Source organism: Dama dama, chromosome 7 (genome assembly GCF_033118175.1).
Source record: "Dama dama isolate Ldn47 chromosome 7, ASM3311817v1, whole genome shotgun sequence".
NCBI lineage: Eukaryota > Metazoa > Chordata > Mammalia > Artiodactyla > Cervidae > Dama > Dama dama.
Genome location: NC_083687.1, coordinates 53,435,883 through 53,452,750, shown reverse-complemented (window position 1 = coordinate 53,452,750; position 16,868 = coordinate 53,435,883). Strand labels below are relative to the sequence as shown.

Below are 16,868 nucleotides of genomic sequence, written 5' to 3'. Positions count from 1 at the left end.
TTCATTAGTTATTCCCATTTTTTTAATATACCCAATATTATTTGCAAATAAACTACGGTCTCTACTGAATTCTGTCTAATCTGTTTTTTCTCTAATATTTAAGACTTTCTTTAGATTACTTTTAATTTTCTTCAAACATCAGTGGAATGAGGAACTAATAACCATAACAATGGCTAGGCATTCCAGATTACTCTATAAGAATCTTAAATTGCTTTCATAGGAATTAGAAAGGAAATTATTGCTATTTTTAGAAGCCTAAAGTGTATTATTAATAAATGTGTACATTATTCTCTAAAAAAAATTTACCATTTTCCTAATAACAGTCTGCACACACTTTTCCTGGTGTTTAGTTACAGGTAATATTATAGAAGGAACTAAAACAAACCTCATGTTAAGCACAGCCTGGAGTCTGCTGAGTCGATAAGCATTCCCAGGCATTACTGGATGCCTAGTGCACTTTTCATACCTGCACATCACTCCTGCCATGGAGTCGGTCCACGCGGCCTCAGCGTTTTCCTAAGGGTCCTGTCGCTGCACTACTACACTCTGCCCACGCCTGAATCTCTGCCCCACGTGAACTGTGGGGCAGTAAACACACGAGAAAGGCGTGGCTCCAGCAGGGCACCAACACCCCCCACGCACTTCTCCACAGACACACACCAGTGTGGGAGACATTCAGGAGAAAAGAGACCAAAGTCTATGTGGCAAACACATGCACCTTTTCTTCTCATCATCTAACCTCCGATACTGCTTAGCAGTCAAGTTTGGCAAATGCAGTATTTTTTTTAAAAATCAGATACCAGGAACACCTCAACTTATGCCAAATTCAGTTTAAAAAAATGTAGCGAGGGAGTCAAGTCATCTTTTGTTACAACTTAAAGCACTATTTAGTAAGAATGCTATATTAACCATAAAAGAATCAAAACAACTCCATTCTATTTATCGAAATAATTACTGAAAATAATTATAAATTATAATAATTTATTGAAATAATATTCAACCCTGAATATTCACTGGAAGTACTGATGCTGAAGCTCTAATACTTTGGCCATCTGACGCGAAGAGTCGATTCATCAGAAAAGACCCTGATGATGGGAAAGATTGAGGGCAGGAGGAGAAGAGGGTGGCAGAGGATGAGATGATTGGATGGCATCACCAGCTCGATGGACATGAGCTTGAGTGAACTCTGGGAGATGGTGAAGGACAAGGGAGCCTGGTGTGTTGCAGTTCATGGGGTTGCAAAGAGTCAGATAAAGACTAAGTGAATAATAATTGAAATAATTAACTTCAGAGATTTTCCTACATGATTATTATTTATTCATGTAAGAAATTTAGTTTTTCTTAAAAGTTCCTTTAGAATTAAGTTTTCTATTTTTTTTAATGTGATGACATTTACATATTTTAAAATGCACTCGTAACTCAAAATTATTTTTCAAAATGGGAGTGTTTATTAGTTTTCCTGATACTTAATTTTTATTATGAAAAATTTAAGCAATTTAAGAAGTTGTTAAGCACTCCTGGAACATTTTTCCATCTCCAAGATAAGCCTGAAAAACACTTCAATACATATTTGCTCAAATACCTTTTGTGCACACATTCAACAGGCTACGTATTTAAATAAATGGAAAATGTTTTAATTTATGAACTGTTTAATTACAGATGCTGGATATTTTGATATCACTCTAGGTCAATACATAAATTGATATTTTTAAATTTTATAATATCAAGATTTTGTGATTTAGATAACTTCAGAAAGGAAATAACCCAATGATAAATATCAGGTCTCAAAGTATTAAAGTTCCTAATATAAGTTCACTGCTGGGGAGCTACCTTACATTAAAACTGAGAAAAGAGAGACTTCAGATATACAGACAAAGTTGTAAAAACACACCCAGATGAGCAAACACATATGACAGCCACAATGGCCAAGTTTGAAGGAAAGGAACCACAGTAATAGTTTGCTCATCTGGTTGTAGCTGTTATCAAGGTTCCTCAGATTTAATATGCTCTGTATTTCAACTAAAAAAAAAAAAAAAAAGAATAATCATCATATAATTTAAAACAGATTTAAACAGGTCATTTTAAATGTTGTGGAAATTAAGTAAAACCATAAGATCTATTTCTTAAGCATATTCTGCTAAGAAATCTGCTTCATGAAATCTAACATTTTTTAAAAATACCTTGTAGAATTCCAAATAAAATGTTTTTAAAGTGTTTTACTGTATAGATGTCATCAGAGTTAAAAATGTTTAAATTATTTAGTAGGTTAAATCTGCTTTTTAAAAAAATGGTTTCTTTGCAATACCTGGACAAGCTGAAAGCTGAACTAGCAGGTTTATAAAAGTCCAAAACACTTAATCCAGCAGTAATCACACTCCCGAAGCTAGCATGAAATCAGCACCCATGCAGGTCTGTTAACAGCCCCCTGTGGGGGCTCAGGGGCCACCAGTGAAACTGTAGGACAGAACTTCCAGCTAGATGGTCATTTCCAAGAATTCTAGGTATGTTTCCACTTTTATAAAGAACAAACTGGAATGAGTTTTGTCAAGAACCAAGACTACCTTCATGAGGGTAATAAACTTTAAGTTTTATTTACTTAACAATCACAAACTATAGCTAAAGAAAACAACATAAAATGAGACATATTTAAGTAACACTAGTGAAAAGAACAAGCTGGGAAGGGCAAGACTCAATAACTAAACGTGGTACCCAACTCCAGTCAGCTTTCTCCTCTGCGAGGGATTTCTGGGCAGCCAGAAAACAACGTCAACAGAAACAAGCGCCAACTCATAACCTCTAGTATTTACCCACGTTGCTGTTGTTCAATTGCTAAGTCATGTCTGATTCTCTGCAATCCCATGGACTGTAGCATGCCAGGCTCCCCTGTCTTTCACCATTTCCTGGAGTTTGCTTAAACGTGTGTCCATTGAGTCAGTGATGCTGTCCAACCATCTCGTCTTCTGTTGTCCCCTTCTCCTCCTACCCTCAGTCTTTCCCAGCATCAGGGTCTTTTTCCATTGAGTCGGCTCTTTGCATCAGATGACCAAAGTGCTGGAGCTTCAGCTTCTGCATCAGTCCTTCCATTGAATATTCAGACTTGGTTTCCTTTAGGACTGATTGGTTTGATCTCCTTGCTGTCCAATGGACTCTCAAGTCTTCTCTAGCAACACAATTTGAGAGCATTGATTCTTTGGTGCTCAGCCTTCTTTACGGTCCAACTCTCACATCCATGCAGGACTACTAGAAAAACCATAGTTTTGAGTATGCAGACCTTTGCTGGCAAAGTGATGTCCCCATTTTTCAATATGCTGTCTAGGTTTGTCATAGTTCTCCTTCCAAGGAGCAAGCATCTTTTAATTTCATAGGTGCAGTCACTGTCTGCAGTGATTTTGGAACCCAAGAAAATAAAATCTGTCACTGCTTCCACTTTTTCCCCTTCTGTTTGAGATGAAGTGATGTGACTGGATGCCATGATCTTAGTTTTTTGAATCTTGAGTTTCAAGCCAGATTTTCCACCCTCTTTCACCCTCATCAAGAGGCTCTGGTTCCTTCATAAATTAAGAAATGAGTCAACAGAATATCTGAATCCAAATAAATTAAAGTGGGAAATCAGAATACATATTCAGAAGCACATACTGAGGTGCCTCCCTTCCTCACCCTGAATGTATCTGCACAACCTCACAGAGTTCACAACTGACCTCACAATGACATTGATGGTTTGCTCTCTACCCACAGGCGTTAAGTTTACAGACAGCATGTGGCTGTAAGTCTGGAGCCTTGGTGATCCCCACCCTGAAAGGCATCTTCGTGTAGACAGGTGGCCTGCAGGTCCCATGTGTGGCCAGGCAGAAAGTACAGGCTCCTCCAGGTAGAGGGAATTTAAATTTGGTTCCAAGAGCCCTAAGGACCAGAAGAGGCTAAGCTGACCTGAACCTGAAGAGGAACACAGACGGCCATTCGAGGAGAGGGAGCAGAGCTGGGCAGCTGCACTGGGAACCCAGGCAGGAGAAGCCAACACTGAGCAGTAAGACAGTGCCCCACGGCCGGGGTCTGTCTCAAGGACCAGGAGAAAGACAACACAGGCAAAAGTTGATAAAATAATGATTTTAACAAAAAATCAGAAAACCAAACAATTCTTTCATTTCCATCCAGATAGCCCTGCACAGACCTCAGGGGTGTTTTTCTGTCACCTTCATTATTTCCAGACAGTGAACTGGCATCTTGCTTCAGCTGCCAACATAAAGATGCCTTTACCATGAACACACAGCATCGGCCCCGCCCTTACCTATGAGGTCAGCTGGCCCAGTGCCCAGGTTTTCTCCTCTAATCGTGACCTTCGTCCACGGGATGCCTTCATTTGGAGAGATGCCTGTCACAAGAGGGGGCTGTCGGGATCGAGACATTGTGCTTGCTGAAGAAACGAGGTCAAGCTACAGAAGCAACCTATTAAAAGAAAAGCAAGAGTTAGTGCCGACTGAGGCCAGCATCCACCAGGAATGCCAGAGGCGCACGTGCAGTGCCAAACCCAGCCATCTTCTTCACACATGGGCGCTGGGGTCCAGCTGCGCATTAGCCCACTGGCCACACCTCCTGAACATGAGTGACCCAGGACACGAGCTTGTGCGGGGCGGGGAAAGCAGGCATATGGACTTCTACGTCCACAGGAAAGACAGACTGAGGCCTCCTGAGCTCCACCTCTGCCCCCCAGGTACATGCTGGAAGCGCCTCAAGGAGGACGTTCTGATCTAAACAGATTCATAAAAGTTAAAGAATGTCTCCATTCTCATAGGTGTATGGAATTTCATTTTGTTTTTGTATTAGACTTAGCATAGCAACTTTTAAATGTGTTCAGATCAACACAGTGACATTTTCAACACACAGGCAGGAGCAGCGATTTACCGACTGTCCCAGTGTGGGGCAGCAGAACTGAAGCTCCTGAGGTCAGATGCTCTGCTCTGACTAGTGCTCCGACAGGCTAATTTCACTCCGTTTTCAGATACAGACACTGCCGTCAGTAAGAGAGCTCTCCACAGGGCTGCAACTACAATCAAGAAGATAATCCCAGCAAAGCAGCACACCTAGTACACAGTACATGTGTCCAAGCTGGTCACTCAGTCGTGTCCAACTCTTTACAACCCCGTGAACTGTAGCCCGCCAGGCTCTTCTGTCCATGGGATCCTCCAGGCAAGAATACTGGAGTGGGTTGCCATAGCCTCCTCCAGGGGATGTTCCTGACCCAGGGATCGAACCTGGTCTGTCTCCTGCATTGGCAGGCGGGCTCTTTACCACTAGCGCCACCTCGGAAGCCTAGTAAATGAAGAGAACTCTTCAAGTGCTGAAGACTTTACATGTCCCACAAGATGAGGGAAGGGTGGGCTCAGAGGAAATGCACTGAGAACTTGCTGGATGCCTGTCTTTTTATGGGGTAATAAGTTAGACTGTGGCCCCTGCCTTTACCCTGCCATCAGCCAGGTGAGAAGTTCAGTCTCTGATGTGACCAAACAGAGAGGACCAGGACTCAGGGACATCAGGCACGGGGGGAGGAGGGTGCCCACCCTCTAGCCTAACTCCACCCTGTTCGGGCAACAACAGCCACTCTGGAGAAGCTAAGGGGCCCTGAGAAGAGGGAACCAAAGACTCCAACATGGAAGGTCCTCCCGAGAAGGCCTCATGCAGTCACATCACCCAGAGAAAAGCCAGACATAGACCAGTTCTGCCCACGCACAGACGAGACGAACAGCTGTCACAGCCTTGTCCTAAAATACTCAAGGACAGACAGAAACTAAGGTGGTCAGGGAAGATGCGAGAGGTGAAAGATCTAAAAAAAGGCCCAGAGGAAACAGAGATAAGGCTGGTGGTGTGGGCTAAAGTGCTCCCCCCAGACTTGTGTTGAAGTCTATCTCCGTGTCTTACTGTGCACACTGCTTGTTGAACCCACAGTAGGCACGGCGCGAGCCAGGAAGCCGGAAGGCGGTGCGAGGAGCTGCAGACACGCTTCTTCCCTCCCGGCTGACGCAGCAGCCGTCAGCAGCAGACGTGACGTAACGCCACGCGCTTTCCAGGTGGTGCTTATATACGCTTACAGAACGAAAGCAGCCTGTGGCCAAGCGAGCACCTCATGATGCGCACATGCAGTGTGCAGTGCTGTTCGTGATCTCAGCCGTTCAGTCATTATTTACAAAATGTGGGGCGAGCAGGAGAGGCCCTGGGGGACAGAAAGCCTGACCATGCCGTCTTGGATAATCTGCTCTTTCTCTACCAAGTCCTGATGCAGGACCTCAGAGAGTGACTGTGTTTAAGAGTCGGGACTCTAAAGACCGTCCTCTTTAGACGAGGTCACTAGGGCGGGCTCTGATCCCACAGGACCAGCGTCCTCACGAGAAGAGGAGTGAGGACCACACGAGGACATAGGGAGAAGGTGGCACCTCCGGGTCCAGTAGGAAGGCCTCCAGGGAAGCCAGTCCTGTGACACCCTCATCTTGGACTTCTAGCCTCCAGATCATGAGAAAATAATGTCTGTTGTTTCAGCCTACTGCACCCTGTTATGGCATCCCCAGCAAATGAACACACTGGATAACAAGAAAAAAAAAAAAAAAAATCACCCTTCAAAAGTACTGTAAACTTTGATCCCAAATTAAGTGTATGCAGAAGAAGAAAACTCTTATGCTTAAAAGAACAAGATGCCATGAAAATGAATCAATCCAAGAATAAAAGCTCTTGAAATCTTCAAAAGAGGCAAAAGAAACAAAATTTATATTGTCCTGTTAATGTAGGAACTGACTGTCGGTTTAACCAAAGTGGTAATAAGGCTGCAAATAAGCAGGTGTGTTTCTGGGAAAAGGGGGAAGGAGTTTTAAACTTCATCCAGAAGTGACCATCAAGATACTGGCAGATTAGTCGCGGCTTCTGGAAACATGGAGGTGGTGCTGGCAGAGAGCTCAGCAAGTCTGGGGTGTGGGGGACAATAAGGAGATGACGGGCCTTTGCCTCTAGGTTCTGGTAGGAGCCGCAAAACCCAAGGAGTGTCTTCACTTTCCACAAGCCCTAGTACCATTTGTACGTGCTCCTCATGACAGCCCAGTATCAGGGCTGCCAAACCAGAGAGAGCAATCCTGTGAGTAGAGGGCTGGGCTTCTGAGCCAGATGCCATCAGCTTGTCTCCTCTGGAAAAAGCAAGGGGGCTGGAGACTGGGTTTAATCACGCCTCTGTGACTCATTTAACATAATTAAAACAGCAAACAACAGCAGCAAAAGGTGTAGGGCTAGAGGACTTTACCATTCATCCAATAAACCAAATATGCAAGCCGAGGTTATCTTGCACTCCCCTCCCTCCCCTCACACACCATGAATTAAGGAGTCAGAACCCCCTGCAGAGCGCTAGGTCAACTGCTTCTCTGCCTAGATACCAAAGCAAGCCAGCGCCTACCTGGTCACTCTGTCCCTACTAGCCCTCCCGTGCAATCCACCCTTAGCAAACACCGGAATCAATTCTCCAAATTACAGGTCTAATCATCACTCCTGATTAAAAAACCACCTCCATGACATCCACTGCTCAGTGGTCTCCAGTGCACACAACACCCTCAGCACTTATTAAAACCTGTTGCAATCAGACTTGTCTACCCTGCCGGGCATCCTCATCTTCTCTGTCATCCATCTGACACTAACTACACTAGCCCACTCACTTCTTATGAACTACCAAGTTCTTTTATGCCTTCCTGATTTCATTTACCTTATTTCAACTAAATGGAACGTCTTTCCAAGTTTGTTAAATCCTTACCAATATTTTAAAGTCAAGTTTAAATGTTACTGTCTCGCTGTGTCATCTACCAACTATGCCAATTATCTCGCTGTTCTCACTGTTCACTGAACCCAGGGTAGGCAAGGTGCATGGAGAAACTGGAAGAAAACCTGAGAAGCTGTAGGAACTGCCGACACGTTTATTCTCTCCTGACTGGTGCAGCAGCTGTAATGCAGCCGCGAGGGATTTTCAGGTGGAGCTCACAAGCTTACAGAACAAAAGCAGCCCGTGGTCCAGTGCACATGTGCGGTGCTACATCAAGACGTCCATGTGCAGTGCCATGAGTGATCTCAGTGGTCACATAACTATGCGTTTACAAAACAAGGGGCGAGAGCGAGGGCTATGGGGCAACAGAGCCTGACCACCACCCTCTTGGCTGACTGGCTCTCTCCCTCAGGTCAGTTTCTCTAAAAAGTCTCCTGGATCCCTCCTTCCACAGAGCTTCATCCTGCTGTGAAACAGAACTGAAATTAAAATACCTCTGGACTCAAAAAAAAAAAAAAAAAAAAAAGCATGTGCATGTGCACACACACACACAGAGACACATACAAAACATAAACAACTAGGACAGACAATTCAATTTACTCCCAATTTTCTAAATCCATTTTGGAGGCATTTACAGAGGATCATAATCTTACTTCTGGCATCCTCAAAGTTTGTCCAAGTAAAACAAAGTGGTATCTGGTAATAATAGGTAATTATCTGGGCCACAATGGACAGTCATGAATTACAAGCACAAAATCTATTTTCTTATTTATGACTGAAAAACTACAGCTCTATTCCAGACACACACATCAGAGGCAGCTGAAAATCCAGTGTTCATCACATTGGTTCATATGCAAAAATTAAATGGCATTCCCTTACCCTGATGCATCATCTACATATCTTCGAGCATGGACAAACCATTACCTCAGGCAGATCAGTAAGCCATTTGACTTACAAGTACAAGAGTATCTGCTTCTACACTCCATCACCCACAATGTGCATGGCAGTACCCACCCACAAGGTTACGTACTCCGTAGTTATCTACTGAATGAATCCTGGAAGATGTCTCTTTTCAATCCACCCCCAATTAGAACCATCTTGCATTACAGATAATGTTTTTATATTTAAAATCAGAAATATATGAAATACATTACTATCATTCTCAAGAAGGACTAAGACTCAAGAAAACAGAATTTAGTTTATGAACATTTTCAGTTTCATAACTCATGCTAAATTAACAAGGATATTTTTAAAGGGAAACTTTCATCTATAGTTGTCATTAAGCGCCTACGGATTTTCCTCACAAGGATTTTACAAACGTGAAAAAGCAAGTCTGAAATTCTGTCCTAAGATCTTTCTTATATAAATACACTGAACAGAGGTTAACAAAAGTCTGACTTTGCTGTCATAACCCTCATTTTTTAATTAAAACAATATCTAGCCTTTATAATATACAGCCATATAAGAGTGAAAGAGGTAAGGAATAAAAAGTGAACCTATCTAAAATTACACACCACAAGCTAATTTTATCTTTTGAAAGCAGAATGACAGAGGCAGGAGGTAAAGGAGCTATTATTACTCATGTAGGGAAAATTATTACAGATACAGAATAAGCCATTTTTAAGGCAATATCCTTACCCAAGCACACTAATAATAAAGGATTCAGTGATACAAATAGACAAATGATAAAGGCTGACAGCATTGGAGCAGAACTTCACACACACACACACACACACACACAGGCATGGGCAGAGGAGTCACAAATCATTACACACTGACTCTTAGCCTTAGCTCCACACTTAAAACCTGTTAGGTACCAAACAGGGTTATAGGCTTGCTAAAAAGGAATCATACAAAAATCTGCTGTGTTGCTAAACAGAATGTAGTTTCTAAACATTTTTAGTTTCACAACTCATGCCAAATTAACAAGGGTATTTTTAAAGGAAAGCTTTCATCTATAGTGGTCATTAAGTGCCTAGAAAGAAAATAACCCCATTTAAAATCACACCAAAAAGAATAAAATGCTTAGGAAAAAGCTTAACCGAGGAGGTGGAAGGCCAATATTCTGAAAACTATAAAACATTCATGAAGGAAACTGAAGATGATACAAAGAAATGGAAAGATATCCCATGTTCATGGACTGAACGAAATAATTTTATCAAAATGTCTGTACTATCCACATCAATATACAGATTTAAAGCCATTCCTATCAAATTCCTATCCATGACATTTTTCATAGAACTAGAACAAACAATAATAAAATGTGTATGGAACCACAAAAGACTTCATATAGTCAAAGCACTCTTGAGAAAGCACAGAGATGGAAGAATCACCCTCCAACTTGAGACTGTACTACAAAGTGACAATACTAGCATAAAAACAGATACACCTGTCAACAGAACAGAACAGAGGGCCCAGAAATATACAGTTATTCATGACACAGGAGGCAAGACTACACAGGGGAAAGACTGCCACTTCAGTAAATGGTGTTGAGAAAACTGGACAACTACATGCAAACAAACAAAATCATGTTTTCTCACACCATAAACAAAAATTCAAAATGGATTAAAGACCTATATGTAAGAAAACACAAGAATTGCACTCTTTCACATTGATTTTAGCAGTGTTTTTTTTGTCTCTGTCTTCTCAGCAAGGGAAACAAAAGCAAAAATACACACATGGAGCTACATCAAACCAAAAAGCTCTTGCAAAGCAAAGGAAACCATCATCAAAACAAATGTGTAACTTACTGAACATAAGATGTTTGCAAATAATATGTCTAAATATGGGTTAATATACAGAATATATTCACACAACTCAATATCAAACAAACAACCGGAATAAAAACTGGGGAGAGGACTCAAACAGGCATGTCCCCAAAGAAGACATGCAGATGTGAAGAGGCACATGGAAAGATGCTCAACATCACCAATCGAGTGCAAATCAAAGCCACAACGAGAGGTCACCTCACATCTGTCAAAATGGCTATCCTCAAACAGAGGAGAAGTGAGTGTTGGCCAGGATGTGAAGAATCCTCATGCACTGGGTTGGTGGGAATCTAAGTTGGTGCTGCCACTACGGAAAACAGTATAGAGGTTCCTAAAAAAAAAAAAAAAAAAAAAACTAAAAATAACTACCATATGATTCAGAAAGTCCACTCTGGGTATATATCTGAAGAAAACAAAAACAATAATTCAAAAAGATAAACGCACCTTGCCAAACTTTATGGCAGCTTTATTTACAATAGCCAAGATATGGAAACAATCCAAGTATCCATCAACAGATGAACAGATATACAAGATGCAGGGTGTGTGTAGATATACACACATGTACACACAGACACACACACATTCACACACAATGGAACACTACTCAGCTATTAGGCAGAATAAAGTCTGCCATTTGCAACAGCATGAATGGACCCATAGGGTATCATGTTTAGTGAAAAAAGTCAGACAAAGACAAATACTGTATCTTTTCACTTGTATGTGCGTACTAAGGTACTTTAGTCGTGTCCGACTCTTTACAACCCCATGGACTGTAGTCCACCAGGTCTGCTGTCCATGGGATTCTCCAGGCAAGAATACTGGAGTGGGCTGCCATGCCCTTTTCCAGGGTATCTTCCCAACCCAGGAATCGAACCCACATCTCTTATGTCTCCTGTACTGGCACACGAATTCTTTACCAGTCTTGCCACCTGGGAAACCCTGACTTATAAGTAGGATTTAACAAAGAAAGCAAATGAATGAAAACTACAAAACAGAAACAAACTCACATATACGGACATCAAACCAGTGGTCACCAGTGGTGAGGGGGGAATGGGATGAGTCTTATCAGGGATGGAGAGGAAGAGGTACGAACTACTACATATAAATCACAAGGATGCAATGTACAGAACAGGAAACACAGAACTATTTTATAATAATGTTACATGGAGTACAATCTATAAATACTGAATCACTATGTTGTACACCTGAAACTAATACAATCAGTTCAGTAGCTTAGTCATGTCCAACTCTTTGCAACCCCATGGCCTGCAGCACACCAGGCCTCCCTGTCCTTCACCAACTCCCGGAGTTTACTCAAACTCATGTCCATTGAATCAGTGTGCCATCCAACCATCTCATCCTCTGTCATCCCCTTCTCCTCCCACCTTCAATCTTTCCCAGCATCAGGGTCTTTTCAAATGAGTCAGTTCTTCGCATCAGGTGGCCAAAGTATTAGTTTCAGCTTCAGCATCAGTCCTTCCAATGAATATTCAGGACTGATTTCCTTTAGGGTAGACTGACTTGATCTCCTTGCAGTCCAAGGGACTCTCAAGAGTCTTCTCTAACACCACAGCTTAAAAGCATCAATTCTTCGGCACCATCTTTCTTTATAGTCCAACTCACATCCATTCATGACTACTCGAAAAACCATAGCTTTGACTATACGGACCTTTGTTGGTAGCACAATGTCTCTGCCTTTTAATAAGCTGTCTAGGTTGGTCATAATTTTTCTTCCAAGAAGCAAGCGTCTTTTAATTTCATGGCTACAGTCACCATCTGCAGTGATTTTGGAGAACCCCAAAATAAAGTCTCTCACTGTTTCCCCATCAATTTGCCATGAAGTGATGGGACCGGATGCCATGACCTTTGTTTTCAGAATGTTGAGCTTTAAGTCACCTTTTTCACTCTCCTCTTTCACTTTCAAGAGGCTCTTTAGTTCTTCTTCGCTTTCTGCCATAGGGGTGGTGTCATCTGCATATCTGAGGTTACTGATATTTCTCCTGGCAATCTTGATTCCAGCTTGTGCATCACCTAGTCCAGAGTTTTTCATGATGTATTCTGCATGTAAGTTAAATAAGTAGGGTGATAATATACAGCCTTGACGTACTCCTTTCCCTATTTGGAACCGGTCTGTTGTTCCATGTCCAGTTCTAACTGTTGCTTCCTGACCTGCATACAGATTTCTCAAGAGGCATCTAATACAATACTATAAGTCAATTATTTGTTGCTGTTTAGTTGCTGAGTCATGTCTGACTCTTTTGTGACCCCATGGACTGTAGCCTGCCAGGCTCCTCTATTCTTGCCTGGGATTTCCCAGGCACTGGAGTGGTCTGCCATTTCCTTCTCCAGGGGATCTTCCTAAACTGTGTCTCCTGCATTGGCAGGCAGGTTCTTTACCATTGAGCCACCAGGGAAGCCCTGGAAGTCAATTATATTCAACTTAAAAAATTTGGAAATTTTAAAAAGCAATAATTCTGACATGTCTCCAGACTCATGTTAATTTACCAAGAAGTTTTCAACTACCTGAACCTGAATGGGAATAAACAGGACTAAGAGGACCCATATGGGAATTAACAGACAATTCTCTCATTTCTTTTTATGGTGTTGATATGTTTACACTGAAAAAAAATGTACACTTAAGAGTGATTTTTTTTTTTCAGTAATGGAATAAAAAATTCACTGTATCTTATAAATTGCTAGTCTAGTTCTTAGCGAATTATATTTAGTGGGACAATAAAAACTACATTGAAACATTTCTGGATATAAGGAATCACTATAATACTACATTCTGTCAATGATTTATTCTGTAGATACAATGAAAGTTAGAGCCTAACTGTTTCTTTGCTTCTCAACACTGTTTCTCTAAACTAAAGAACTGGAAGAAGCTGAAATAAATTCTAAACTTGATGCCCTTTTTTTTTTTAATGTGAAGTACTGGTTTACCACAGAGTTATCATTTTGTGGCAAATAAATTCCTTCCTACCTATAAGAACAAAGGACATCACACAAGAACAATAAGGGTATCTTCAAAAAGGTTTCAGACTGTCATTTAAATTTTATCTTTTTAGGTAAGTAATAGATCACACGGTAATCTAGATATATTTTAATAAACCAAAAATATTCCAAGCTATAGGTCTCTGAATGAAGCTTTGATAGAACCACCTCAAAAACTGAACATCTATTAACAGTTTGGAGACCTGGGCTCTGAGCTGGGTTCTGGCGCTGATGACTAAAAGCCCTGGGTTACTTTCATGTGCTCTCAGTTTTCTCATCTGTATAAAAGGTGGTTGAATGAGATTACTCTGAAGGTCACTTTTTAGCTCTTGATTCTATGAAAGTCTTACTAATTAGGACAAAGGTTTTAAATTCAATTACTAATATAAGACTATAGAAACTGGCTTTCTTAGCTTTTAACAATTAAACTATAATAAAAGCATGTTGTTATTCATTTAAAAATCCTTGGACTTATTATAAAACATTTCTATATATCAGAAGAATCTGAACTTTTAAGATCATTAATTTTCAATGTTAGGGTATTTGATAGCCTAATTGTCCCTTTCATTTCTGAAAGTTATATTGCAAAGACTCCAAAGTTATCTTTGCAATATAACTTTGCTGTCTAGGCTGCAAAGCTTTTACAGATACTTCTAGAAATAAATTATTAAAAGTAAACCATTATAATGGGCTTCCCTGGTGGCTCAGGCAGTAAAGAACCCACCAGCTATTGCAGGAGTCATAAGAGACGCAAGACGCCAGTACAATCCCTGGGTTGGGGAGACTCCCTGGAGAAAGACATAACAATTCACTCCAGTATTCTTGTCTGGAGAATTCCGGGGACAGAGGAGCCTGGCAGGCTACAGTCCACGGGGTTGCAAAAGAGTAGGACACAACTTAGCAACTGAACAACAACAAACCATAATAACAGTTACCACAGATTAAAATATACAATTATTTATTTTTAAAAACAAACCATAGGTTTTTTTTCATTTCCCCAGTTTCATTAAAGAAGAAACAGAGGAAGAGATGAACAGACAGAGGGAAGGAAGGATAGGGGATGTAACATTTAGGTAAAAAGAGAGAATTTAATTATAGCTTAGAAATTCTCATTTAATTAATAAACCAAAGGAAAATGTGGAAAAGATACTAGAAACAAACATGGTATGTCATTTCTGTGTGACGGCACAATAAAAAAAAAAAATACAGATCTTATAATTTTCTGTGTTAAAGATCTGTTTTGCAATTTTAATCTTTCATTTAAGGTCTACAAAAATGCCCACAAGGTCAAGGAATTTTAAAGCATTAAAAGTAGTTTTTAAAACAATCTTCACAAACAGCTTTGAAAATATTCACCAAGCACCTGAGTATAACTCAGAAATCAGAAAGTAAACAGCTTCACAAAGCTTAAACTTTAACTCTGAAATGGTTATGCATTATTAATTTTAAGACACTACTTTTGAAAACAACTGTTTAATTGTCCTATATTATAACCTGGAGAGAATCAGAATCTATTCAAAACCAGAACAGACTGCAGGAGCCAGACTTTATGGGACTTGCCTAGGTCTTGTGTTTCTGTGTCTTTTCAAAACACCAGGAATGGAATTCAGAAATTAGCAAATAAAATAAATTAACAAAGTATTTTATCACCAAATCTAGTAGGAAATTATTCATTACTGATGGAAATAGAGTTGTGGGAATTTACTGAGTATGCAAAAATAAAGGCTGCCAAGTTAGTGCTTATTGCCTAAGTTATTAACAAACGAACATTCAAAGTCAAAGAATATGAACAAGATTCATAACTCCCCTCTTCACAAGATTTTAACTCACTGTACTAGCCTTTTATGATCTCTTCTTCCTCTTCCTAAAATAATAAAGCAATAAGAATTATTTTCTAAATGGAATACTGGGATACAAGTGGGAAAACAAGGGAATTTGGTTTACATAAATTACCCATAAAAACATCTTGCTCCACATCAACTTGACTGTTTCTTTGAATCCTTGTGTGAATAAGCGGCACTGGGCCCCAGCTCTGCCCACCACGGGCCAACACCAGCTTTGGGATCTCCTGGAGCCTGCACCCAGCCATGTCAGTCACGGGCCTCACCCAACGGTTGGCTGGCATCAGCTCAAGGACCCCCAGGATCCTGCAGAAGATACTCAGGAACCTGTTCTACCCACCAGTGAGCTCACTGGGTCCAGTCTCCGCCCATGTCTGTAAATACAAATCTACACTAGTTTCAGGCTCCTTAGTGTTCCACTGTATGGATACATAATCAAAGTGGCATTCAGATGGCTTCTGATTTTTTGCTATTGGACCATAACAATGAACACTTGACCACAAAAGATTTTTGAACATTTACCCAGCTATTAATATTTCCTTTCAAAACATTCAAAGAGGGCTTGCTGGCCAAAGGATGTAACATGAATACCAAACCGGCCTGCAGGCTGTCAGCACACCCTCCCAGCAGCAGCAGTGGGCGTCAGCAACCTGTTCAATCTGCAGCTGTCAGACAGGCAAGACAAAACCAGTAGTTTCAACTTGCACTGTGTGTGATCCCATTTTTCATCACCTTTGCATCTTTTTATTAGGTTTAATTTCCTTAATTATAAAACCTCTAATGAGAATGTTCACTCTCTGTCCACATTGTCTGAATCTTCCCAATTATTACTGTTTTTCACATTGCTTATGGTATTCTTGAGGGCTTCCCAGGTGGTGCAGTGATAAAGAATCTACCTGCCAAGCAGGAGACGCAGGTTCGATCAATCCCTAGGTCAGGAAGATCCCCTGGAGAAGGGAATGGCAACCACTCCACTATTCTTGCCTGGGAAATCCCATGGACAGAGGAGCTACATACAGTCCATGAGGTCGAAAAAGAGTCAGGTATGACTTGGCAAATAAACAATAACAACAGAGCTCTTGGCCCTCCAGAAATTTTTAGTCTTTTAACATCAAGCCTACTGACCTTTTCTTTGCTACTCTACAGTCACACATTCAAAGTCAAGTCCTGGTATTTTAATGCTGTTTTACCTTTAAGATTATTTAACTCATTTGGAATCCATTTGGAGTACTGCGAATAGCTGGCTGACCACAATACCATCTCACCAAATAACCCAGTTTCCTCCACTGATCTGAAATGCCACTTTTATCACTGACAAAAGTTCTCATTTTGAGTCTGTTTCTGGACCGTCTATCTTTCACCCTACTGATCTAATTTGCACCGATGACATAATTTTATGTTATAATCAATTGTCTGATAGTACGATTAATCTTTAACAAGTTATCTTAACCACAGCACACAGGTACTGGTCGAGATGAACTC

General features: G+C 40.8%; 1 protein-coding gene across 2 annotated transcripts in view; it reads right to left on the bottom strand.

The window, feature by feature from the left end:
* The window catches only part of EXOC2 (exocyst complex component 2), a 118,132-nt gene that overhangs the window by 90,219 nt on the left and 11,045 nt on the right, over window positions 1–16,868 (bottom strand). For both annotated transcript variants that reach the window (XM_061147751.1, XM_061147752.1), the window contains exon 2: window positions 4,286–4,443. In XM_061147751.1, the coding sequence (XP_061003734.1) occupies window positions 4,286–4,403 (118 nt within the window). In that variant the 5' untranslated portion in view covers window positions 4,404–4,443. The remainder of the gene's footprint in view (window positions 1–4,285; window positions 4,444–16,868) is intronic.